The 26739-nt window shown below is 40.9% G+C and overlaps 1 protein-coding gene and 1 non-coding gene across 3 annotated transcripts in view; one reads left to right on the top strand and one right to left on the bottom strand.

The window, feature by feature from the left end:
- Positions 1 to 675: 675 nt before the first annotated feature.
- Positions 676 to 840, bottom strand: LOC128573253 (U1 spliceosomal RNA). The gene has a single exon (XR_008376404.1). It is a non-coding gene; the product is annotated as a U1 spliceosomal RNA (small nuclear RNA).
- Positions 841 to 2791: 1951 nt separating this feature from the next.
- The window catches only part of LOC128572713 (zinc finger protein 724-like), a 39473-nt gene continuing 15525 nt past the window's right edge, over positions 2792 to 26739 (top strand). Inside the window, exons 1-4 of one of the 2 annotated variants that reach the window (XM_053572774.1) lie at positions 2792 to 2956; positions 8270 to 8632; positions 10013 to 10139; positions 11291 to 11386. In XM_053572774.1, coding sequence (XP_053428749.1) covers positions 8618 to 8632; positions 10013 to 10139; positions 11291 to 11386 — 238 coding nt within the window. In that variant the 5' untranslated portion in view covers positions 2792 to 2956; positions 8270 to 8617. The remainder of the gene's footprint in view (positions 2957 to 8269; positions 8633 to 10012; positions 10140 to 11290; positions 11387 to 26739) is intronic. The other variant, XM_053572775.1, reaches the window with a different exon arrangement.

Here is a 26739-nt window from a genome sequence, read left to right as displayed (position 1 = left end):
CTGCAGAATCTTATTTGAAACTTTCATAGAATAAAAGCTATAAAGTACACAACAGACAACATCTATTTGTGTTGTTCTTGGAATTTCTGAACCAAGTGCTAATATCACCACCTCACTCACATAACTTGGATATGATGCTAAAGGAAAAGAATTTTTTTTTAGATGCAATCTCATTCTGTGGCCCAGGATAGAGTGCCAATTTCATTCTGTTGCCCTGGATAGAGTGGCAGAGTATTAGCCTAACTCACAGCTATCTCAAACTCCTGGTTTCAAGCAATCCTCCTGCATCAGCCTCCCAAGTAGCTGGGACTATAGGCAAGCACCACAATGCCTAGATAATTTTTCTGTTTTTGGTACAAACAAGGTCTCACTTGTTTTCTTTTTTTTTTTTTTTTTTTTTTGTAGAGACAGAGTCTCACTGTACCGCCCTCAGGTAGAGTGCCGTGGCGTCACACGGCTCACAGCAACCTCTAACTCTTGGGCTTACGCGATTCTCTTGCCTCAGCCTCCGGAGCAGCTGGGACTACAGGTGCCCGCCACAACGCCCGGCTATTTTTTTGTTGCAGTTTGGCCGGGGCCGGGTTTGAACCTGCCACCTTCGGCATATGGGGCCAGCGACCTACTCACTGAGCCACAGGCACCGCCCCTTTTTTTTTGTTTGTTACCTTTTATTTTCAGGGGAAAGAGCGAATGCTGTCCCCCACTATCACAAACTGTGCAGTTGAGTTTCCTACATTTGGGGAAATCACAGTGTCAGCACATCCGGAGTGCAATGGATAAAACTTGCCCTGGGAAAACCACCTTTGTGATTATGGGATCTTAATCTTACCATGTGTTTATTTACAAATCTGTTTTTTCTTTTTTCTTTTGTCACCCTGGGTAGCATGCCATGGCATCATAGCTCTCAGCAACCTCCAATTCCTGGGCTTAAGTGATCCTCTTGCCTCAGGCTCCCAAGTAACTGGGACTACAGGCACTTGCCACAACACCTGGCTATTTTTGGAGATGGGGTCTCACTCTGGCTCAGGTTGGTCTCAAACTCATGAGTTCAAGCAATCCACCCACCTCAGCTTCCCAAAGTGCTGGGATTACAGGTGTGAGCTACCGGAGCCTGGCCATATTGATGAATCTATATTTGCTTTTTGAGAGGAAAAACATTTTGCAATTTGCATGTAATTTGGGGGAAACTTTGTAAATATTTTAGTTATCTCATTAAATTTTTTAATTTTGACAAACACAAAATTACTTGGGAGGCTAAGGCAAGAGACTCACTTAAGCCTGAGAGTTGGAGGTAGCTGTGAGCTGTGATACCAGGGTACTACCAAGGGTGACATAGTGAGACTCTGTCTCAAAAAAAAAAAAAAACACTAAAAAACAAAAAACATAGTCATGTGTAGACCAGTTTACCCAAAGTGACCAATGTACACAGTTTGATTCCCACAGTTCCAGGAATTTGGTGTAGCAGGATTGGCCACCATCACCTGAAGGCTTGGTGCCTTGTCAAAATAGTTATGAAACATCATTTGCGCATTATCTCCTGTGAGATCTGATTTAAATGAAATGTCACCTTTCCCCCACCATTTTGTTTCCTTCCTGTCCTGTATTAGATATTGTCTTCTCTTTATCATCAAGCTAAGTGTTCTTTGCTAGGTGGTAAGAGTACATTGGCTATCAATTCCTCAAAACACATAACCAAAAAAGTAATTCAATAATATCTTTTTATTCATCAAATACCAAAACAATAGTATTTTGGATAGATTGGATTAAATAAATAATTACATAGATCAGCGCTTATAGCTCAGCGGTAGGGCACTAGCCAAATACTCCTGGGCTGGCTGGTTCGAACCCGGGTGGGGCCTGCTAAACAACAATGACAACTACAACAAAAAATTGGCGGGCATTGTGGCAGGTGCCTATAGTCCCAGCAACTAGAAAGGCTGAGGCAAGAGACTCGTTGAAGCCCAAGCGTCTGAGGTTGATGTGAGCTGTGACGCCATGGCATTTTACCAAGGGCGACATAGTGTGACTGACACATACAATTACAATTAATTTTACCTACTTCTTTTCTTTTTTGTGGCTACTTTAAATTTGTTATGACACAGGCGATACACATTTTATTTCTATTGGAGATTGCTTTCTTAGAAGACTGCATCCCAATAGCCGGGCGTTGTGGTGGGCGCCTGTAGTCCCAGCTACTCGGGAGGCTGAGGCAAGAGAATCGCTTAAGCCCAGGAGATGGAGGTTGCTGTGAGCTGTGTGAGGCCACGGGACTCTACCGAGGGCCATAAAGTGAGACTCTGTCTCTACAAAAAAAAAAAAAAAAAAAAAAAAAAAAGAAGACTGCATCCCTTTCAAAGCTCAAGCTGCCTTCTGAAAAAACAAGATTACCTGAAAATTAGGAAAAAAATCAACCTTTAAAATAATTGTTAATAGGTTGTTTCCATTTGTGAAAACATTTGCAGTGTGTGTGCCCTACGCGTATGAGGGTACACATATGTATGTCTATATAAGTAAAATGTATAGAAAGGATATAATTTATATTCCATGTTAAATACAAATGTTGCCCAGGGAGTACAGAGTCCCAGAGCAGGTATAAAGCCCTGTCTGTGCAGAGCTCCAGCCTAGAAACTGTTAGCGTTCTGGCCTCATTCAGCCTCTTGTATGGTCGTATTTCCTGTCAGTCAGGACCAAGGGGGTGGGCCCTGAGGCCCTATCCAATCAGGGATGCTCCAGTAGAAACCGTCCAACCAAAATGCACAGTCAGAAAGAAGGCGGCAGCTTCCGGAACTGGCGTCGCTTTTGTCTCTTGTGCTGGGCCGTGGGCTGAGTTTCTTCTTTACTGTTGCATCTTCAGGAGGACCTAGGCGTCTGTGTTGCAGCCTCTGCCTTTCTGTGACTTGCAGGTACTGGAACATTTGTAGAGAGGACCCCAGGACACCCCGGAATCTGGGAAATGGTGAGTATATGGGATCGGGTGTAATGAGGGGGGAGGGCTGTGGTTGGAGAGGAAAGTGGCTGTGGCGGGACCGCGCTATTTCGCTTTAGTTGGGGAGTCTAAAGACCAGAGTTTGTCACTGGCACCCCTTGGTGCTCAGACTCCTCCGGGCAAAGGTTGGGTTTCAGTAGGCTCTTCTTTATTGTAAGGAAATACTGCTTTGTAAAAAGACCAAGTATGATATCTGCAAGCATCACAAACGAGGGCTTTCTTTCATAGGGAGTAGCAAACAAGTTTTGAAAAAAAGTGGGAGATGAGGGCAGAATGGAGGGTGGACAAATAATCTGCTATAGCAGAAAATGTTTCACCCTGAAGTCAGCCTGTTCTTAGGAAGGGAATAAAGAGGGGTAATATGTTGAAGTCAGAATTGGCCAAAGTTCAGGATCCTGGGAGAAAGAAACTTTAGAAATATTTCATGAAGAAGCATTTTGTTGTGACTCCTGAAGAAAGAACTGTTCAGCTGATTGTTTATGAGCAATAAATGGGAATTTGCAGAGCCTGTGCCTGCCCTTGTCATTGGATAAACAGGGAGTAGCACCTAAATCACAAAGGGAAGGGTTGTTTCTTGTGTGTTGCTCTTGAGAACACAGGGGATGGGGAATTTCTTTAATCACATCTACGTACCAGGATGAGTTACATGCCCTTTCATCTCGCACCACTTTCTCTTGCCCTGTACATGACTTTGGTCTACTTTATATGAAATTGCTGAATGTAAGTAATGTAGTTTGCTGAGTCCTGTGAGTAGGTGTATTAAATGATTATACTTGTGGAGGGATTTATTTGAGCTCCTGCTTTATAGGCAGTTGCTCAAAATCATTGAAGGGCCTCTGGGGTTTGTCCTGGCATTGCAGTGAGAGCAGTGTGGTGGGACTGAGCCTTGAACTTGTGAGATTTATGTTAACTCTGTGTGGTGTCAAAATTAAATTTTGCAAATGGAGTTTGTATTGGAATATTGGTAGAATATTGTTCTGCAACTGCATGTATTTGGTAAGAGAAGTGTTGTCATTTACATGGTAGAAGCCTGGGCTAGAGGGAGATTCTAACTGTCCCAGAAAGGAAGGATGTGTTCTCCTGCACATATGCTGTCACAGCACAAACTGTGCAGTGATTCCACATCACCTCCTAGGTTGAGAGGAGACTGAGGTTTTGGACGGCAGAAGCTCTGAGGTCAGATTTCTTTTCCACATTCTGCTGCCACCATGTGATGATACCCAACATTTTAAGCACATTCACACTAGACAGTGATGTAGTCACAGCCCATCCAGGCAGTGCTCCACCATGTGGAATCCAGCTCACAGCTCCTTTACTCTTAAAGTGTCCCACCAGAACCCCACACGAGTGCCCAGAAGACTCCTGGTTTCTCCCCACCCCAAGATCTCGTATGTGTAGCAGTAACCTGTCCCTTCATTACCCAGGCTTTTATTTCACCCAATGATGATCTCATCTGTCTTCATGGAACTGAAATAAGTGTGAGCATATCCCAGCCTGGGCTGTTATATCTAGCACTAGCACTCTCAAACAAGTGACTGAAGCAAAGATACACACACACACATACACATACATACATCAGTGGAAGTTTATTAAGACAACGTTTGTAGACATTCCTGGAAAAAGAAAAACCCACAAATCACAAATGTTATTTTTGATTGTTCAGAAGGGGCATTTGGGAACTTTGGTACTTGACAAGGCATACAGAAAGAAAAGGAACTAGAGCCATGGCGACTGAGGTAAAATGGTTACCTTCTTTTGAAGCTTAGGAAATTTACATTTTGTGTAGGATTATGTGAGTGTCTGAACAAAAAAAGGGAGTGAAGGAAGAATCAATTAAGTAGATGTCCCTGGGTATGTAGAAGAATTGATCTTGTCTTTCTTCTATACCCGGGAAGATAAAGTTGTGGTAAACATTATTAGTATGTAATGAAGCAGATTTTAGTTTCGGGATCTAGACTTAGCCTGCAGGCACAGAGGTACATTTTTGTGTTTTTTGCTTACGGGACCCCAGCAAGGAATGCCTTTATGAATTATCTTTGATGATAGCGCTTTTAGAATCCTGAGAACCTTGATCTTTCTCTGAGGGTCTGGATGATACGTATTGTGAGTAACAACTATTCATTTGGAAGTGGGTCTGGAATGACTCATCCTCTTGGCTTCACCTTTGCTTTTGCATAAGGAGTTGTTCCTTTGATTCTTAGTTTCTTTTACAGCCTCACCTGATATTTCCACAAGCTGTACAGTTTGCCCACCCGTGGGTCCATGTTAGCACCTTCTGATTATTTTCTTCCCCATAAACCCTCTTTTGGGTACACAGTGTGGCTTAGGTTACTTCTCTGGTAACTTAACTCTTTGCCTCCTGGAATTATGCCATGAGTTCAAGAAGTGACCCTACTCCTGTCTGTTGCAAGAGTAAATACACAGACTGACTACTCCAAGTTGAATATGAAGAGAAAGATTTTGCTGTCTTCCTTTTACTTAAAGATTTTAATTTAGAACATTTTGTGTGTAAATGTTTTCTCTGCCTCTTTGAAATATATGTAAATAATTTTACCAGTTAAATAGACTTTTGTCTTTTTTTAAATTCAGGACTATGTTTCTCTACGACCCAGGTGTTATGATTTTGAAGTATAAATAGGTGAAAGGATAGCAACCTTTGCCAAAGTTTCTGATGTGGTGTAGGACCTGCCTTTAGAAGGTCGCTGGCTCCAAATCTTCCATCATGTAGACATAAACTTCTTTTCTTTTTCTGAATGTCATCAACTAGAGAACACAAATGTGCTTTCCAATTACAAGGTGAATTTAGGGTGAACTACATATGAGAAATGGTGCTATAAGGGCTTGGCACCCCTAGCTTAGTGAGTAGGGGTACACTGAGGCTGGTGGGTTTGAGCCTGGCCCGGGCCTGCTAAACAACGACAACAGCAACAATAACAACAAAATAGCTGGTCGTCGTGGGGGGCGCCTGTATTCCCAGCTGCTTGGGAGTCTGAGGCAAGAGAATTAATTGCGTAAGCCCAAGAGTTTCAGGTTGCTGTGAGCTGTATCTTTATAGCACTCTATAGAGGGCAACATAGTGAGAATCTGTCTCAAAAAAAAGAAAAAAATTTTTTGTAATGAATATTTTGTAAAGGTCCATTTAGCTTTCTTTTCCCATATTGCCTGTGTATGGTGACTTTAGGGATGACTTTGAGGACAACTTGTGGATTTCTATAGAAGTATCTTTGTAGGGCCACAATCAGCCATTTTATCTCTGTCTTTTAGTTATCCTAATATCTTTAGACCTAAAACTGACCCAGAGACTATAGGGCCCAGTAACTCAACTTGAGTCATAGATGTACATTGAGTACACCTGAGAGTATCCACTTTCTCATTTTTCTTTTTCCCTAATTCCCATGAATATACAGAGGGCACATAAACCATGTTTCTAAGAAGTTCCAAATTCTGAATCCAGGTCCTGCCTTAGACACTGCTGCCTTCTCTACCCTCTATAAACTTTGAGGGGCCAGCAGACAATGCCAAGTTTAAATATTGTGATATTTGGTCTTCCTTGAACCAAAGATATTTGTGTTGTTAAAAAAGTGTTGAGCAGAAGGGACTCTGTGGTATGTTTGCTTTCTCCAGCTGAGTGCTGCTCTAGTCTAGGAGGCATAACACCAACTTCAAGCAATACATGAAATTGTTAAGCCACTTCATAGACCCACTTAAAACCTATGAAATAGGCAGTGCCCGTAGCTCAGTGAGTCTGGCGCTGGCCACCTACACTGAGGCTGGCGGGTTTGAACCGGAGTGGGCCAGCTAAACAACAATGACAACTGCAACAGCAACAACAGAAAAGATAGCCAGGTGTTGTGGTGGGTACCTATAGTCCCAGTTACTTGACAAGCTGAGGCAAGAGAATTGTGTAAGCCCAAGAGTTTGAGTTTGCTGTGAGCTGTGACGCTACAGCACTCTACCGAGGGTGACATAGTGAGCCTCTGTCTCAAAAAAACAAAAACAAACAAACCAAAAAAACAACAGCAACATGAGGAGATGGCAGACTAATGTGTTGCAAGGACCACCTCGTGTTCCTTAGCTGAGCAAAAGGTGATGAAAGGGGAAAGGAGCTTGGGAGAACTATGTGTAGGGATTTTCTATGTGTAGGTCTTGTTGCAATGGTTTCTTGCCATCTGGCAGTCTGGCTGACATCAGCTAGACCACTGCAGAAATGGTGGCTATCTGCTTGGGATTTTCCTTCGTGGGGAATTCTGCAATCTTAGTTATATAGTTAATGGCCCAAAAAGAAAAATGAGAAAGTAGAAATCCTCAGGTGTACTCAATGTACAGAAATTCATAAGCAAGGACATACATAGTCATTATAATAAAAAAATGGTTACTGGCTTCAAGACAGAGTAACTTCTCGTCTTGCAGGATCACATACTTAGAGTGGCCAAGAATACCCAATGGCTTGTGTGCATATTAAATCCTGGGAGGCAGTGTTTAGCTAAGTGGTACTCTGCTCGGTCTTCCTATTAGGGTTTCACGGCCAGGTTGATGAAGTCCCATCAACAGTGATTGTGCCTTCCCAAAGATTGTAATAGTCTCTGTTGTGTAATCTATGTGGTTTTAATCTCCATGTGATGCTTAGGTTAGGCTAGTGTCAAGCAGGGCTTCCAGATACATTTATTTATTTATTTATTCATTCATTTCTTTTTTTCTTTCTTTATTTTTTGAGACAAGAGTCTTACTATGTCACCCTCAGTAGAGTGCGGTGGTGTCACAGCTCACAGCAACCTCAAACTCTGGGCTTAAGTGATTCTCTTGCCTCAGCCTCCCAAGTAGCTGGGACTTCAGTCACCCACCACAATGCCTGGCTGTTTTTTTTTGTTGCAGTTGTTGTTGTTTAGCAGACTCGGGCCAGGTTTGAACCCGCCAGCCTTGGTGTATGTGGCCGGCACCATAATATTGTGCTACGGGTGCAAGCCATCCAGATATAATTATGAAAGTTGAATTTAGTCTTTTTTCCAGAAGGAGGTCACAGGGCCTGCTCATCTTGAGTTTAATATGGATAAGACAGCATGACCCATATTCTCATTGCCATAATAGAAATTGCTGGCAAGATAGGGTACCCAAGGTCCCACTCATAGTTTGCACTGTATTCAGAACCTCCTTGTTCCTGACTTTCTCCATGGATAAAAAACAGGAAACGATCGGTATTTTTCTATACTTCATCATCCTTCTGCCTGTGGATATTGTGGTAGCAGGTGAAGGCATCAAGCTGATTTTTTTTTTTTTTTGAGACAGAGCCTCAAGCTGTCGCCCTGGGTAGAGTGCCGTGGCTTCACAACTCACAGCAACCTCCAATGCCTGGGCTCAAGGGATTCTCCTGCCTCCACCTCCCAAGCAGCTGGGACTACAGGCACCCATCACAACGCCCAGCTATTTTTGGTTGTAGCCGTCATTGTTGTTTGGCAGGCCTGTGCTGGATTTGAACCAGCCAGCTCAAGTGTACATGCCTGGTGCCTTAGCCACTTGAACCACAGGTGCCGAGCCCACGCGGATGTTTTTAAAGGCATACTGTACAGGTGCAGCTGTAATATATCCAGATACTCTCACCTGAGAAGGAAATGAAAAAGAGGAAAAGAGAAAGAAATGATTGCTTCTCAGGTAAATGTCTTCCAGGTCCAGGGCTGTGCCCACTTCTTCTCCTGCAGTGTCATATATTTAGAACTTGCAAACCTTTGCTTCTCTACTTGTGATGTTCTTGCCTAATGAGTTTGTTTCAAATATTCTTTTGCTCTATTCTTACAATACTCAAGAGGCTCTGAAAACTTCTCCTCCCTTACCTATATAGCATAGTTTTATTTCCATTCTCTATTTCCAGGCTTCTCATGTCCCCTGAAAAATTTTAACTGTAAATTTATGTTCTCCCCTTTCCCCCCAAATATATATATATATATATATATATATATATATATATATCCATGTACATGTATACACATACATATGTATATTATGTATTGTAATACTGAAAATGTTTTTCTTTTGCCTATTTAAAATGGGAAAATGTGGATACCTAAGATTGCCATTGTGGATAAGTCTGCATTAAATTTTAGCAAAGAAGGGGAATGTGGGCTGTTTAGGTTCCAAATGGAAGCTCCATCAGTTCTATGTACAATAAGGTGAAGTACATGGGGATAGGAGTAGTGGCTTACATCTGTAATCCTGAGGCACTCTGGGAGGCCACGGCAGGTGGATTGCCTGAGATCAGGTGTTCGAATCCGGTCTGAGCAACAGCAAAACCTGTCTATAAATAATCACTGGGTGTTGTGGTGGGTGCCTATAGTCCCAGGTACTGGGTAGGCTGAGGCAAGAGAATGTCTTGATCCCAAGAATGTGAGGTTATTGTGAGGTATTACAGCATAGCACTCTACATAGGGTGACAAAATGAGACTGCCTCAAGAAAAAAGAAGCAAAGATGAAGGGCATGCATTAACTCCCTAAAGTAGTTGTTCAGTGGTTAGGGTGTTGGCCACATGCACTGTGGCTGGTGGGTTGGAACCTGACCTAAGCCTGCTAAACAGACAACAACAAAAACCGTTGGGCGTTGTGGGGGGCAACTGTCATTCCAGCTACAAGGGAGGCTGAGTCAAGAGAATCTCTTGAGACCAAGGGTTTGAGGTTGTTGTGAGCTGTGACTCCACAGCACTCTACTGAGGGCAACATAGTGAGATTCTGTCTCAAAAGCAAAAAAAAAAAAAAAAAAAAAAAAGAAATATACACAGCTTATTGTGTATGATGTAAGTAAGGCACAGAAATACACACGTCTATATTGGTGGCTTTATTTTTACACTGTAACCTAAAAAAGAACAGTATCTACACTGGGATTGTGGATGTTATCCCATTCTCTTTCCTCAGTGTTAGCACATGAGGGAATCTCTCTCTGCTGTACTTATAACCTAATACATTCAGTCATGTAAGTCAAAAATGTTCTCACCCACTTATTTATGTAAAAATGAAATTAAATCTTTTTCATTTTTTTTTCAGGAACTGTTGACCTTCAGAGATGTGTCTATAGAGTTCTCTATGGATGAGTGGGCCTGCCTGGACCCTGCTCAGCGGAATTTGTATCGGGATGTCATGTTAGAGACCTACAGACAGCTGGTCTTCCTTGGTGAGGATAACTTATATACACAGTTCCTACTGTACACTAAGCATTTCATATTGCTTCTTTGTAGATGAGTTTTGTGGAATTTCTTTTTTGACTGTGTTAGTTCCAGATTATTGTTTCTAAGGAAAACTTAAGTTCTTGGTATAGAAATGAAAAGACTTCAGATGTTTATCTTGGCACTAATCTTAGCCTCTTGAGCTATTATATGTCCTTCATTACATTAATGGTAACTTCAAAAATTTTTAGGCTTAGAATTGTTGCCCATACTTTTAAGTCTAATTTCTAGCACTACCTTCTATTTCAGTAGTACTGGGTAGTGAAGCATTTTAAGTGATTTTTTTTTTTTTTTTTTGAGACAAAGTTTCACCATGTTGCCTTGGGCAGAGTGTCATGGCATCACAGCTCACAGCAACCTCAAACTCTTGGGCTTAAGTGATTCTTCTGCCTCAGCCTCCCACGTAGCTGGGACTACAGGCACCTGCCACAATACCTGGCTGTTTTTTTGTTGCAGTTGTCATTGTTGTTTAGCTGGCCTGGGCCAGGTTTCAACCTGCCAGCCTTGGTGTATGTGGCTGGCGCCCTACGCATTGAGCTACAGGCATCACCCCTTTCAGTGCTTTCTAAATATTCTAAAGTTTCTGTTAGAAACTTCTATTTTTTTTTTTTTTTTTTTGAGACAAGAGTCCCACTGTGTCGCCCTGGGCAGAGTGTTGTGGCGTCACAGCTCACAGCAACCTCAAACTCTTGGGCTTAAGTGATTCTTTTGCTTTAGCCTCTCGAGTAGCTGGGACTACTCCCCAACTCCTCCATGCCTGGCTGTTTTTTTGTTGCCGTTGGCATTGTTGTTTAGCAGGGCTAGGGCCGGGTTCAAACCCGCCTGCTTTGGTGTATACGGCCAGTGCCCTCCCCCCTGAGTTACGGGTACCACCAATGCCTCTACTTTTAGATCGTTCTTTTTTTTTTTTGGCTGGGGCTGGGTTTGAACCCACCACCTCCAGCATATGGGACCAGCACCCTACTCCTTGAGCCACAGGCGCCGCCGTAGATTGTTCTTTTAGGATCTCTAAAATGTTGTGTTCTCTACTTTAGGAAGGTACTAGATTGGTAATTGGAGAAGCCCAATAAGAGTCATGTCATTTTTTCTAATAAAACAGGGCTTGTGGTCTCTAAGCCAGACCTCATCACCTGTCTGGAGCAAAGCAAAGAACCCTGGAAGGTGAAGACACACCAGACAGTAGTCAAGCACCCAGGTAGGTTGGAGTGAATGGAGCAGATTACACTGCTCAAAAGTCCAAAGTTCAAGGAGAAAACCAAATAATACAGTGTGATTAAGGAAGTTCAGCTTCATTGATAATTATTTCCGGGAAGCCTGGGTTTATTTCTCTTGTTCTTATATAAGGGCACCTCTGTTCTGCTTTTCATTTCTTATGTTCATTTTCTCAGTGAGGCGGAGTCTCACTATGTTGCTTTCAGACTTACTTGCCATGGCATCAACCTAGCACAGAGCAATCTTAACCATCTTGGTTCAGGTGATTTTTCGGTCTGTGCCTCTCAAGTAGCTGGCACCACCACAATGCCCGGTTATTTTTTTTTGTTGTTGTTTGTTATAGTTGGTACTGTTGTTTTACAGGCCCCGGGCTGGGTTCATACCCGCCAGCCCCTGGTGTATGTGGCCAGCGCCCAAAGCACTGAGCAGTGGGTGTCAAGCCTTTTAATTTATAGAAAGTTTAGTTTTTAATGATGTTCTCTCTGGTTTACAGTGAGAACAATGAACTTTATGGCTTACACAGGACTGCAAAATCTGACTGGTATTTGATTGTTTTTGAGGACCTAAAAATATTTGTGTGTTTTTGAGGATCTCTGAAAAAATTTTTTTTTAATTTTCTTGAATCTAGGCGTGGTGGCTTACTTCTATAGTCCTAGCACTCTTGGAGGATGAGGTGAGACTTTCATTTGAATGTAGGAATGTAAGACAAGCCTGAACAAGAGTGGAATCCTTTCACTACTAAAAAAAATTAATAATGACTAAGCATTGTGGTGGTTGCCTGGAGTCGAAGCTACTGGGGGTGCTGAGGCAAGAGGATACTTGAAACTAGGAATTAAGTTTGGTGTGAGTTAGGCTGATGGTGATGGCACTTTAGTCTTGGCAATAGAATGAAACTGTGTCTCAACAATTTTTTGTCTTTAACGTTCTATTCAAAATGTGAGAGTGAGCAGTTGATATTAATAATTGGTTCAGGAATTGCAGGACACTTCAAATAGATGGCATATGTCTTCTGCTTTATAGTTTTTGATTCAATGAATGTTTCAAATAAGATACTGCAGTAAGTATAGTCAGTAAATTTTATCAAAACACTTAAGAACCTTCCCCTAAGAAAATCTCATGTTATTTAACTTCAACATTTTGCTTTTATGTGAACTGTGATAAATAGTTTAATTTCTATATGCTCTAATTTCTCATCTTTTATATAGTTAAAGATATCTACTCTGTACATTTATTACGTATACTATGTCGTTGGGGAGTTACAGTATTCTTGAGCATGTATTAAACTCTCTCCTTTTAGAAAAGCACTCTGATAAACTTTCTTGAAACAGTGTCTCTCTCTGTTACCTTGGAGGTGAGTTGAGTGGCATCGTAGATCACAGCAACCTCAAACTCTTAGGTACAAGTGATCTTCTCTTCTCAGCCTCCCCAGTAGGTGGGACTTCAGGTACCTCCTACAGTGCCTGGCTAGTTTTTCTATTTTTAGTAGAGAAGGGGTCTTTTTCTTTCTCAGGCTTGTGTCAAATCCTTGAGCTCAGGTGATCCACCTGCCTTGGCCTCCTGAAGTGCTGAGATTACAGATGTGAGCCACTATGCCTATCATAAATAACTCTTATTTTATAATTATCTCTTGCTTAGGATATGATATGCTTATCAGGACTGTATTATTCATACACACACAGAACAACTTTTATAAGTTGACCACTCAAGGGATGGTAAAAATCTTGTCAGCATATGTAGGTGAGAAACATAAGGACCTTGACCTAGTGTATAGATATGTACATGTGGGGCATGCCCACTCTGTATATTAGGTCAATGTGAGGAGATGGTCAATATGTAGGTTCTGGTGTCTATATGTACATACATACACACACGAAAAGGTATATAAATGTATACACACACGTACACAAAAGTGCCAGGGTCTGCAGGCCTGTCTCCATGGTCATGGGTGTGCATCTCCCTCTAGGTCTCTGGATGGGTAGGACTCCTCCCAGATCATGGCTGGGAGAAGTTGGCGATGCCCTCATAATCACTTCAGAATTCTCAGTGGGACAAATGTATTTTTAGTGTTCATTCTGAGTATGATGTAATATCTCATTGGGATTTTGCTTTGATTTCTTCAATAATTAAGTAATTTTGAGTACCCTTTCAAATGCTTTTTGGCCATTTATGTTCTTTGAAAAATGTCAGTTCAATCCTTTGTCAAAAATTTTTTTTTTTGAGAGTCTTGTTTTGTCACCCTCTGTATAGCTCCATGGCATCATAGCTCACAGCAAGCTCAAACTTCTGGGCTCAAGCAATTGTCTTGCCGCAGCCTCCCAAGTAGCTGGGACTACAGGCACCTACCACAGCGTCCTGCAAGTTCAGCTGTTTTTAGAGACAGGGTCTCGATCTTGCTCAGGCTGGTCTCGACCCTGTGAGCTCAGACAATCCACCCGCCTCAGGCTCCCACAGTGCTGGGATTACAGGCATTAGTCACCATGCCTGACCTTCCTTTGTCAGTTTTTATTATTTATTTATTTATTGTTTTTGCAGTTTTTGGCCAGGGCTGGGTTTGAACCCACCACCTCTGGCATATGGGGCTGGTGCCCTACTTTGAGCCACAGGCTCCTCCCCAGTTTTAATTAATTAATTAATTTATTTTTATTAAATCATAGATGTGTACATTAATGCAATTATGAGGTACAATGTGCTGGTTTTATATACAATTTGAAATACTTTCATCAAACTGATTAGTATAGTCTTCACCACATTTTCTTAGTTATTATGTTAAAACATTTATATTCTACAGTTAGTAGATTTAACTTGTACCCTTGTAAAATGCACTGTAGTTGTGGTCCCACCAATTACCCTCCCTCCGACCAATCTACCCTCTCCCATCCTTCTCTTTTTTCCCCTTCGTCTTTGGCTATATTTGGGTTATAGCTTTCATATGAAAGTGTGGGTGCTTAGAAATTGGTTTCATAGTAGGGTTGAGTACATTGGATACTTTTTCTTCCATTCTTGAGATACTTTGCTAAGAAGATTATGTTCCAGCTCTATCCATGTAAACATGAAAGAGATAATGTCTCCATCTTTCTTTAAGGCTGCATAATATTCCATGGTGTACATATAGCACAATTTATTAATCCATTCATGGGTCGATGGGCCCTTGGGCTTCTTCCATGACTTAGCAATTATGAAGTGGGTGCAATAAACATTCTGGTACAAATATCTTTGTTATAAAGTGATTTTTAGTCTTCTGGATATATACCTAGTAGAGGAATTGAAGGCTTGAATGGCAGGTCTATTTTTAGATTCCTAAATGATCTCCAAACATCTTTCCAAAAGGAATGTATGAGTTTGCATTCCCAGCAGCAGTGCGGAAGTCTTCCCTTTTCTCCACATCCATGCCAACATCTCTGGTTTGGGGGTATTGTGATGTGGGCTAATCTTACTGGAGTTAGATGATATCTCAAAGTAGTTTTGATTTGCATTTCTCTGATGATTAAGGATGATGAGCATTTTCTCATGTGTCTGTATGGCGTGCACCTGTCTTCTTCAGAGAAGTTTCTCTTCAAGTCCCTTGCCCACCCTGAGATGGGATCACTTGTTTGTTTTTTCCTTGCTAATACATTCTCTATGGATTCTGGTAATTAAACCTTTGTCAGAGATATAACCTGCAAATATATTCTCCCATTCTGAGGGCTGTCTGCTTGCTTTACTTACTGTGTTCTTGGCTGTGCAGAAACTTTTTCGTTTCATCAGATCCCAGTGATGTATTTTTGGTATTGCTTCAGTTGCCCAGCGGGTCCTCCTCATAAAATATTCTCCCTGGCCAATTTCTTCAAGTGGTTTCCCTGCACTTTCTTCTAGTATTTTTATAGTTTCATGTCTTAAGTTTAAATTTTTAATCCAGTTAGAGTCTATCTTAGTTAATGGTGAATGGTGTGGGTCCAGTTTCAGTCTCATACAGGTTGCCAGCCAGTTCGCCCAGCACCATTTATTAAATAGGGAGTCTTTTTTCCACTGAATGTTTTAAATTGGTTTATTGAGGCTTGGCGCCTGTGGCTCAAGTGGCTAAGGCGCTAGCCACATACACCTGAGCTAGTGGGTTCGAATCCAGCTTGGGCCGCCAAACGACAATGACGGCTGCAACGAAAATATTGCCGGGCGTTGTGGCGGGTGCCTGTAGTCCCAGCTACTTGGGAGGTGGAGGCAGGAGAATCACTTGAGCCCAGGCGTTGGAGGTTGCTGTGAGCTGAGATGCCACAGCACTCTACCCAGGGTGACAGCTTGAGGCTCTGTCTCAAAAAAAAAAAAAGAAAAAAATTGGTTTGTTGAGGATCACATAATGTAAGTAGGTGGTTTCATGCCTTTGTTCTCTATTCTGTTCCACACATCTATCTCTGTTTTTGTGCCAGTACCATGCTGTTTTGATCTCTATCAATTTATAGTACAATCTGAGGTCTGGTAGCATGATTTCTCCTGATTTGTTTTTATTTCTGAGTAATGTCTTGGTTATTTGAGGTTTTTCCTGATTCCATATAAAATGAAGTATTATTTTTTTGAGATCTTTAAAGTATGACAGTGGAGCTTTAATAGGGATTGCATTAAAATTGTATATTGCTTTGGGTAGTATGGACATTTTAAGAATGTTGATTCTTCCCAGCCATGAGCATGGTATGTTTTTCCGTTTGTTAACATCTTCAGCTATTTCTTTTCTTAGAGTTTCATAGTTCTCTTTATAGAGATCGTTCACATCCTTTGCTGGATAAACTCCGAAATATTTCATCTTCTTTGGAACTATTGTGAAGTGAATAGAGTCCTTGACTGTTTTTTCAGCTTGACTATTGTTGGATATATAAGGGCTACCGATTTATGAATGTTGATTTTGTAACCTGAGATGCTGCTGTATTCCTTGATCTTTTCTAAGAGTTTTGTAGTAGAATCCCTGGGGTTTTCTGGATATACAGTCAGGTCATCTGTGAAGAGGGAACATTTGATCTCCTCTGACCCTATATGGATACCCTTGATCTCCTTTTCTTGCTTGATTGTGGTGGCTACGATTTCTATTACAATGTTAAAAAGCAGTGTAGATAATGGGCAACCTTGCCTGGTTCCTGATCTGAGTGGAAATGATTTCAGTTTAAGTCCATTCAATACGATGTTGGGTATGGGTTTGCTATAGATGGCCTCTATCAGCTTAAGAAGTGTCCCTTCTATACCCATTTTCTGAAGTGTTCTGATCATGAAAGGATGCTGGATAATATCAAAAGCTTTTTCTGCATCAGTTGAGAGAATCATATGGTCTTTGAAGTGTTGCTGGATTTTGTTTGCTAGGATCTTGTTAAATATTTTTGCATCAGTATTAATTAGTGATAATTAATTTTCTTTTCTATAATTTTCTCTTCTTTTTATTTTTTTGTAGAGACAGAGTCTCACTTTATGGCCCTCGGTAGAGTGCCATGGCCTCACACAGCTCACAGCAACCTCCAACTCCTGGGCTTAAGCGATTCTCTTGCCTCAGCCTCCCGAGTAGCTGGGACTACAGGCACCCGCCACAACGCCTGGCTATTATTTGGTTGCAGTTTGACCGGGGCCGGGTTTGAATCCACCACCCTCGGTATATGGGGCCGGGGCCCTACCGACTGAGCCACAGGCACCACCCTATAATTTTCTTTTCTTGTTTGGTCTTTTCCTGGTTTGGGGATCAAGGTAATGTTTGCTTCATAGAATGTGTTCGGAAGTATTCCTTCTTTTTCTATATTTTGGAAAAGGTTGAATAATATAGGTACTAGTTCCTCTTCAAAGGTTTGGTAGAATTCTGACGTGAAGCCATCTGGTCCCGGGCTTTTCTTTTTAGGGAGATTTTATATAATTGATGTTATTTCAGAACTTGATATAGGCCTGTTCAACATTTCCACTTCACTCTGTCTAAGTATAGGAAGGTGGCGTACTTCCAAATATTGTTCTTTTTCCTTCAGATTTTCATATTTCTTAGAATGGAATTTCTTATAATATTCATTTTTAAATTTTTTTTATTATTGAATCATAGCTGTGTACATTAGTGCGATCATGCGGTACCATACACTGGTTTTATATACCATTTGACATATTTTCATCACGCTGGTTAACATAGCCTTCCTGGCATTTTCTTAGTTATTATGTGAGACATTTACATTCTACATTTAGGAAGTTTCACATGTACCCTTGTAAGATGCACTGTAGGTGTGATCCCACCAATCACCCTCCCTCCTACCATCCTCCCCGTTCCCTCCCATCCATCTCCCCTTCCTCATATTCTTAGGTTATAACTGGGCTATAGCTTTCATATGAAAGCCATAAATTAGTTTATGGTAGTAGGGCTGAGTACTTTGGATACTTTGTCTTCCATTCTTGAGATACTTTACTAAGAAGAATATGTTCCAGCTACATCCATGTAAACATGAAACAGGTAATGTCTCCATCTTACTTTAAAGCTGCATAATATTCCATGGTGTACATATACCACTACCACTATTTATTAATCCATTTGTGGATCGATGGGCACTTGGGCTTTTTCCATGACTTAGCAATTATGAATTGGGCTGCAATAAACATTCTGGTACAAATATCTTTGTTATAAAGTGATTTTTGGTCTTCTGGGTATATACCTAGTAGAGGAATTATAAGATTGAATGGTAGGTTTATTTTTAGATCTCTAAGTGTTCTGCAAACATCTTTCCAAAAGGAATGTATTAATTTGCATTCCCACCAGCAGTGTAGAAGTGTTCCCTTTTCTTTTTTTTCTTTTTTTTTTTTTTTATTGTTGGGGATTCATTGAGGGTACAATAAGCCAGTTACACTGATTACAATTGTTAGGTAAAGTCCCTCTTGCAATCATGTCTTGCCCCCATAAAGTGTGACACACACTAAGGCCCCACCCTCCTCCCTCCATCCCTCTGCTTCCCCCCCCCATAACCTTAATTGTCATTAATTGTCCTCATATCAAGATTGAGTACATAGGATTCATGCTTCTCCATTCTTGTGATGCTTTACTAAGAATAATGTCTTCCACTTCCATCCAGGTTAATACGAAGGATGCAAAGTCTCCATTTTTTTTAATGGCTGAATAGTATTCCATGGTATACATATACCACAGCTTGTTAATCCATTCCTGGGTTGGTGGGCATTTAGGCTCTTTCCACATTTTGGCGATTGTAAATTGAGCTGCAATAAACAGTCTAGTACAAGTGTCCTTATGATAAAAGGATTTTTTTCCTTCTGGGTAGATGCCCAGTAATGGGATTGCAGGATCGAATGGGAGGTCTAGCTTGAGTGCTTTGAGGTTTCTCCATACTTCCTTCCAGAAGGATTGTACTAGTTTGCAGTCCCACCAGCAGTGTAAAAGTGTTCCCTTCTCTCCACATCCATGCCAACATCTCTGGTCTTGGGATTTTGTGATATGGGCTAATCTTACTGGAGTTAGATGATATCTCAAAGTAGTTTTGATTTGCATTTCTCTTATGATTAAGGATGATGAGCATTTTTTCATGTGTGTAGGCCGCGCGCCTGTCTTCTTCAGAGAAGTTTCTCTTCAAGTCCCTTGCACAGCCTGAGATGGGATCACTTGTTCTTTTCTTGCTAATGTGTTTGAGTTCTCTGTGGATTCTGGTTATTAAACCTTTGTTGGAGACATAACCTACAAATATCTTCTCCCATTCTGAGGGCTGTCTGCTTGCTTTACTTACTGTGTTCTTGGCTGTGCAGAAACTTTATAGTTTGATCAGGTCCCAGTAGTGTACGTTTGAAGCTGCTTCAATTGCCCAAGGGGTCCTCCTCATAAAATATTCGCCCAGACCAATTACTTCAAGAGTTTTCCCTGCATTTTTATAGTTCCGTATCTTAAGTTTAAATCTTTAATCCAGTGAGAGTCTATCTTAGTTAATGGTGAAGGGGTGGGTTCAATTTCAGTCTTCTACAGGTCGCCAGCCAGTTCGCCCAGCACCATTTGTTAAATAGGGAATCTTTTCCCCACTGAATGTTTTTAATTGGCTTGTCAAAGATCAAGGAACGGTAAGTAGCTGGGTTCATCTCTTGGTTGTCTATTCTGTTGCATACATCTACCTATCTGTTTTTGTGGCAGTACCATGCTGTTTTTATCTCTATCGATTTATAGTATAGTCTGAGATCAGGTAGCGTGATTCCTGCTGCTTTGTTTTTATTTCTGAGCAATCTTGGCTATTCGAGGTTTTTTTCTGATTCCATATAAAACAAAGTATTATTTTTTCAAGATCTTTAAAGTATGACAGTGGAGCTTTAATAGGGATTGCTTTAAAATTGTATTTTGCTTTGGGTATTATGAACATTTTAACGATGTTGATTCTTCCCAGCCATGAGCATGGTATGTTTTTCCATTTGTTAACATCTTCAGCTATTTCTTTTCTTAGAGTTTCATAGTTCTCTTTATAGAGACCGTTCACGTCCTTTGTTAGTAAACTCCCAAATATTTTATTTTCTTTGGCACAATTGTGAAAGGAATAGGGTCCTTGACTGTTTTTTTAGCTTCACTATTGTTGATATATATATAAGGGCTACAGATTTATGAGTGTTGATATTGTAACTTGAGATGCTGCTGTATTCCTTGATCACTTCTAAGAGTTTTGTAGTAGAATCCCTGGTGTTTTCCAGATACACACTCATATCTTTTGCGAAGAGTGAAAGTTTGATCTCTTCTGACTCTGTATGGATACGCTTGATCGCCTTTTCTTCCCTAATTGCGATGGCTAAAACTTCCATTACAGTGTTAAAGAGCAGTGGAGACAATGGGGAACCTTGGCTGGTTCCTGATCTGAGTGGAAATGATTTCTATTTAACTCTGTTCAATAGGATATTGGCTGTGGGTTTGCTGTAATGGTCTCTATCAGTTTAAGAAATGTCCCTTCTATACTAATTTTCTTAAGTGTTCTGGTCATGAAGGGATGCTGGATATTATCAAAAGCTTTTTCTGCATCAATTGAGAGAATTATATTGTCTTTGTTTTTTAATTTGTTTATGTGCTGAATTATATTTATATATTTACGTATATTGAACCAGCGTTGAGTCCCTGGAATAAAACCAACTTGGTCATGATATATAATTTGTTTGATGTGTCGCTGGATTCTGTTTGTTAGGATGTTGTTGGATATTTTTGCATCTATATTCATTAGTGATATTGGTCCATAATTTTCTTTTCTTGTTGGGTCTTTCCTGGTTTGGGGATCAGGGTGATGTTTGCTTCATAGAACATGTTGGGTAGTCTTCCTTCTTTTTCTGTATTTTGGAACAGGTTGAGTAATATAGGTAATAGTTTCTCTTTAAAGGTTTGGTAGAATTCTGATATGAAGCCATCTCGTCCCGGGCTTTTCTTTTTAGGCAGATTTTGTATGGTTGATGCTATTTGAGAAGTTGATATAGGCCTGTTCAACATTTCCACTTGATTCTGGCTAAGTCTTCCAAGGTGATGTGCTTCCATGTATTGGTCAGTTTCCTTCAGATTTTCATATTTCTGAGAATAAAGTTTCTTATAATATTCATTAAGGATTTTTTGAATTTCTGATGCGTTTGTTGTTATTTTGTCTGTCATTTCTGATTGATGAAATAAGAGATTTTACTCTTTTTTTTTCCTGGTTCAGTTGGCCAAAGGGTTATCTATATATTGATCTTTTCAGAAAACCAACTTTTTATTTATTGATCTGTTGTATAATTCTTTTGTTTTCAATTTCATTTATTTCTGCTCTAATTTTGGTTATTTCTTTTCTTCTACAGGGTTTGGAGTTGTAATGTTCTTCCTTTTCCAGTTGCTTGAGATGTCCCATTAAGTTGTTAACTTCCTCTCTTTCTGTTCTCTTGAGGAAGGCTTGCCGTGCTATAAATTTTTCTTTTGGGACTGCCTTTGCGGTATCCCAGAGGTTCTGATAATTCATGTCTTCATTGTCATTTTGTTCCAAAAATTTGGCAGTTTACTTCTTAATCTCATATCTGACCCAGGTATCAGGATAAGGTTATTTAACTTTTATGTTTTTATATGAGTATGCAGATTCCTGTTGTTACTTAGTTCAACTTTTATTCAGTGGTGGTCCGAGAAGATGCAAGGAATAATTTCTATTCCTTTAAATTTACTGAGGTTAGGGCGGTGCCTGTGGCTCAGTCCATAAGGCGCCGGCCCCATATACCTAGGGTGGTAGGTTCACACCCGACCCCGGCCGAACTGCAACAACAAAAAAAATAGCCGGGTGTTGTGGCGAGTGCCTGTAGTCCCAGCTACTCAGGAGGCTGAGGCAAGAGAATCACTTAAGCCCAGGAGTTGGAGGTTGCTGTGAGCTGTGTGATGCCATGGCACTGTACCGAGAGCCATAAAGTGAAACTCTGTCTCTACAAAAAAAAAGAAAGAAAAAACATAAATTTACTGAGGTTAGACTTGTGACCTAATTGTAATCGATTTTGGAGTATGTTCTGTGAGCTGATGAGAAGTATGTGTATTCAGTTTTGTTGGGATGAAATGTTCTGTACATGACTGCTAAATCCAAATGTTGGATGGTCAGGTTTAAATCTAAAATTTCTTTGCTCAGCTTCTTATTGGAGGACTAATCCAACACTGAGAAAAGAGTGTTTAAATCTCCAACTGTTATGGAGCTCGAGGAAATCAAGTTGCTCATGTCTGTTAGAGTTTCTCTTATAAATTGAGGTGCATTTTGTTTGGGTGCATAAATATTCATAATTGAAATCTCAGCATATTGAGTATTCCCCTTAACAATATGAAGTGACCATTCTTATCCTTCCTTACTTTTGTTGGTTTAAAACCTATTGTGTCTGCAAATAGAATTGCATCACCTGCCTTTTTCTGATTTCCATTTGCCTGAAATATGGACGACCATCCTTTCACCCCGAGTCTATGTTTATCTTTTAAGGTAAGATGAGATTCTTGTATGTAGCGGATATCTGGCCTGAGTTTTTGTATCCAGTCAGTCAACCTGCGCCTCTTTAGAGGATAGTTTAAGCCATTCACATTAATGGAGAATATTGATAAGCCTCGTAAAAGTTTGGGTATCAAGTTTTTCGAAAGTCCAGTGGACATTTTTAATCCTTTTGCCACTGTGGAAGTTGGAGTTTGATCAAAAGATTCTAAGTGAGTTTACTTTTGTGGTAGAGGATTGTGCTGATCATTATGAAGGATAGGTCTGAGAATATCCAGAAGAACTGGTTTGGTTATGGCAAATTTCTTCAACATGTGAATGTCACTAAAGTATTTAATTTCTTCATCATAAATGAAACTCAGTTTGGCTGAATACAGGATCTGGGGTTGAAAGTTATTTTGTTTTAGGATTTTAAAAGTTGATGACCACCCTCTTCTTGCTTGAAAGGTTTCAGTAGAGAGATTTGCAGTCATTCTAATATTCTTTCCTTCATTGGTTATGGTTTTCTTCTGTCTGGTTGTTCTCAGAATTTTCTCCTTTATATTATGTTTAGTGAAGTTAATTATGATGAGCATGGGGGATGTCTTATTTGGATTTAGTCGTGCTGGGGTTCTGAAACTGTCTGCTGTCTGAATTTCAGAATCTTTTTGCATGTGTGGAAAATTCTCTTTCATAATTTCATGGAGAAGAGCCTCTGTTCCTTGGGAAGCCACTTCATTGCTTTCAGGGATTCCAATGAGGTGGATATTAGCCTTCTTTGAATCATCCCAGAGCTCTCTGAGAGAATGATCCATTTTTGCTTTTTATTTCTCTTCCTCTTTGAGAGTTTGGGAGAGTTCAAAAGCTTTGTTTTCAATGTCAGAAATCCTTTCTTTTGCTTGCTCCACTCTGTTACTGAGGGATTCTGCTGTATTTTTTAGATCTTTGAGGGCTACAAATTCTTGCTTCAATGTGTTAAAATGTTTGGTGATCTTGTCTTTAAATTCATTGAATTGTTGAGACAGGTTTTCAATTTCACTTCGAATTTTCAATTCCCACTTTTCCTCCATTCTATTAATCTTGTTTGCAATCCAAACTGTGAACTTGATTTCTGACATCTCGGCCATCTGTTTATAAATGGGATCTTCAGTTACGTCTGCCATATCTTTCCTTCCGGGGGTTGATCTGTGGTGGTTATTCATGTTACCAGAGTTTTTCTGCTGATTCTCCCCCATGATTAGTTTATACCGTTTGAGTAGATGAGTGTATAAAGAAAAGTTGGGTTTGAGGCCCCAGGAGTAGTGATTAACCAGCCCTTTGACCAAAAGCCTGTTCTGGTGTCTGTACCTTTTTCCCTGGAGCTTTGCCAAGGATCCCTACAGTGCTAGGGCCTGAGAAACTGGGGACCTAAGTGTGGTGGGGCTAAGTAGCTCTGTCTTGTTTTCAGGTGGTCTCTGTCTGACCCCAATGAATCAGTTACTCTGGGTTGAAGGTTCAGGTTTGGAGAAACACTAGCAATTAAGTCACCCCACCCCCGCCAGGCAACAACTGGAAAAGGAAAATCAAACCTTCCTACAACCACACACCCAGGGTGCTACTTGTATAATCCTTGGGCGATTGTCCCAGTTCAAGAGGTTGAAATCAGTTGTCTCAGTCAGACACCCTGTCTGTGTCAGGTGGGAGAGCTTAAAAGGTCTCTGGCAACTATATTGCAGGTGTCTTCTGACAACTCAACTCTAATATGACTTGTCCCGGTGCTCCCTGAGGTCAGTTGGACCCACCCAGCAAATAGATTAGTCTGGGAAGGTTGATGCCTCCTTCCCCACCTTACACCTCTGTCACACCCGGTCACTGATAACCCCACAGGGCTGTGACCTAGTTGCCTCCAATGAGCAGATTCTCAAGGAGTTTTCACCTGCCTGAATCACAGGGAGATCTGTGTCTCCTCAGCCTGGCTGCTGCTCTCTCCCACTATCCAGCAGAGGGAGGTGAGGCCTGACAATCTCGGATGCTTGATGGAGCCTGGGGCTGTTCAGTCAGTTCCAGCCCCACCTGTGATTGATGTTACAGACAGAACAGAACAACTTTGTGGAATTGGTTTCTGTCCCGGCTAAATTCCCCTGTAGAAGAAAAGCTGTTTTGAGTTCACAGAACCTGCGCCTCAGGCCCTGTCTTTGCTGCTGCTTGGTAGTTTGTATTCGCAGTGCAATTAGGTGTCAGTTCTAGCCCCCTGCCCTCTTTTGTGTAGGCTGATGATCCCCTGAGGGCCGGCTGTGTCTTAGGCTTAGTAAAGCAGTCCTCTGGGTCAGCCCCGCCTTAGGAATCTGCTGGCTCTGGTGTGCGTTTTCTAGTCCCCATGCTCCACCCAGGCCTGTCCCACCTCAGGCAAACCCTTTACTCACGGGGTCTGTGTTTCTGTGCAGGATGTTTTTTGCCAATGGCTGCCACCAGAGAAGATGCCTGGCCTCCTCTGGTTGCCCAGAGAGACAGAGGGTGTGACTGTGGAATATTCAGGGTGAGCCCTAGTGTTGCCAAAAATGGCTGCTGCTCTGTGCCTTGGGGCACTGCCGCTCCGGCATGGTTCCCTCTCAGCTGACCATCCTCTCCTCACTCCTGTGTCATAGAATCAGCACTGGCCAGCAGCAGTCCATGCCCTGTCTGCACCTTTTGAGATAATACCCAAGAATCTGGACTCCTAGGAGACAGGCTTCCACACATTAGAGTGAGAGTGGAGGAGAGGGCTGGGAGCTCAGAATTGCAGGTAGAGGATGTATACAGTTTTACACAGTTTTATGCCTGGCAGGAGAGTGCCATGGCACCCTAATAGGGGAAGTAGTTCCAGTTTTTAGAGGATCTCTCCCGTGTGATATAATGGGAGGACTTTTGAACTCTGCTCGTTTGTTTATGGGGTACTCCGAGCTGTTCTCCCAGGGAGGGGACTTCTGTCTGCTTGGTGATGGATTTTGTATTTTTTGTTTGTATCCTTGGGGGGTCACAGCTCGCCTCATCAGGGTTGATGTGCGTTCTTCACCCTTCTCTCTTGGCGCAGGTCTAATCTCCCAGGTTACTTGCTAAATTTCTGTCCTTTAACTCTCCTTCTGGACGGGAGCCTCTGTGGAAAGCTGGCTTCACTCAGCCATCTTGTCTTCACCCTCCTTGGTTTCTTCTCACCAATGAGCTATCAGGACAATCCATGGTGTTCACTGTTTTATACACTATGTTGGATTACTTTCAAAGTGCATCCCTGTATGTGTACACACAGAGGTCAGCCCCCGGGCAAGAGTTTTCTCTTATAATATTCATTAAGGGTTTTTTTTTTTTTGTATTTCTGAGGAGTCTGTTGTTATTTCGTCTTTACCATATCCGATTGATGAAATTAGAGATTTTACTCATTTATTCCTGGTTAGGTTAGCCAAAGGTTTACCTATTTTATTGACCTTTTCATAAAGCTTTTTGATTTATTGATCTGTTGTATAATCCTTTTGTTTTCAATTTCATTTAATTCTGCTCTAATTTTGGTTATTTCTTTTCTTCTGCTGGTTTTGGATTGGTATGTTCTTCCTTTTACAGTTGCTTGAGATGTCCTATTAAAATATTTACTTCCTCTCTTTCCCTTCTCTTGAGGAAGTCTTGCAATGCTATAAATTTCTCTATTAGGACTGCCTTTGCGATATCCTAGAGGTTCTGGTGATTTGTGTCTCATTATTGTTTTCTTCAAAAAATTTGGTAATTTCCTTAATCTCATCTATGACCCAGCTATCGTTCAGCATAAGGTTATTTAGTTTCCATGTTTTTGTATGAATATGCAGATTACTGTTGTTACTAAGTTCAACTTTTGTTACATGATTATCCAAGGAGATGCAAGGAAATAATTTTTATTCTTTTAAATTTGCAGAGGTTATACTTGTGACCTAAGATGTGATCAATTTTGGAGAATGTTCTATGGGCTGATGAGAAGAATGTGTATTCAGTTTTGTTAGGATTAAATGTTCTGTAGATGTCTGTTAAAAATCTAATTGTTGAAAGTCTAAAATTTCTTTGCTTAGTTTCTTATTGGAGGATCTGTCCAACACTGCCAAAGGGGTGTTAAAATCTCCAATGTTATGGTGCTGGAGGAAATCAAGCTGCTCACTCTACAGACTTGTTGAGTCTGTCTTATACATTGAGGCACATTATGGTTGGTTACATAAATGTTCATAATTGAAATCTCATAATGTTGAGTGTTACCCTTAACAAATATGAGGTGACCATCCTTAACTTATTTTTGTTTGTTAAAGCCTATTGTATCTGAGAATAAAATTGTAGCACCTGCTTTTTTTAAATTTCCATTTGCTTGAATTATAGATGAGTATCCCTTCACCCTGTGTCTATTTATCTTTTAAGGTTAGATGAGATTCTTGTATGCAGGAGATATCTGGCTTGAGTTTTTTATCCAGTTGGCCAT

The sequence above is a fragment of the Nycticebus coucang genome, chromosome 20 (genome assembly GCF_027406575.1).
Source record: "Nycticebus coucang isolate mNycCou1 chromosome 20, mNycCou1.pri, whole genome shotgun sequence".
Taxonomy (NCBI): domain Eukaryota; kingdom Metazoa; phylum Chordata; class Mammalia; order Primates; family Lorisidae; genus Nycticebus; species Nycticebus coucang.
The sequence above is the reverse complement of the archived record's forward strand: the minus strand, read 5'-3'. Positions and strand labels throughout refer to the sequence as shown.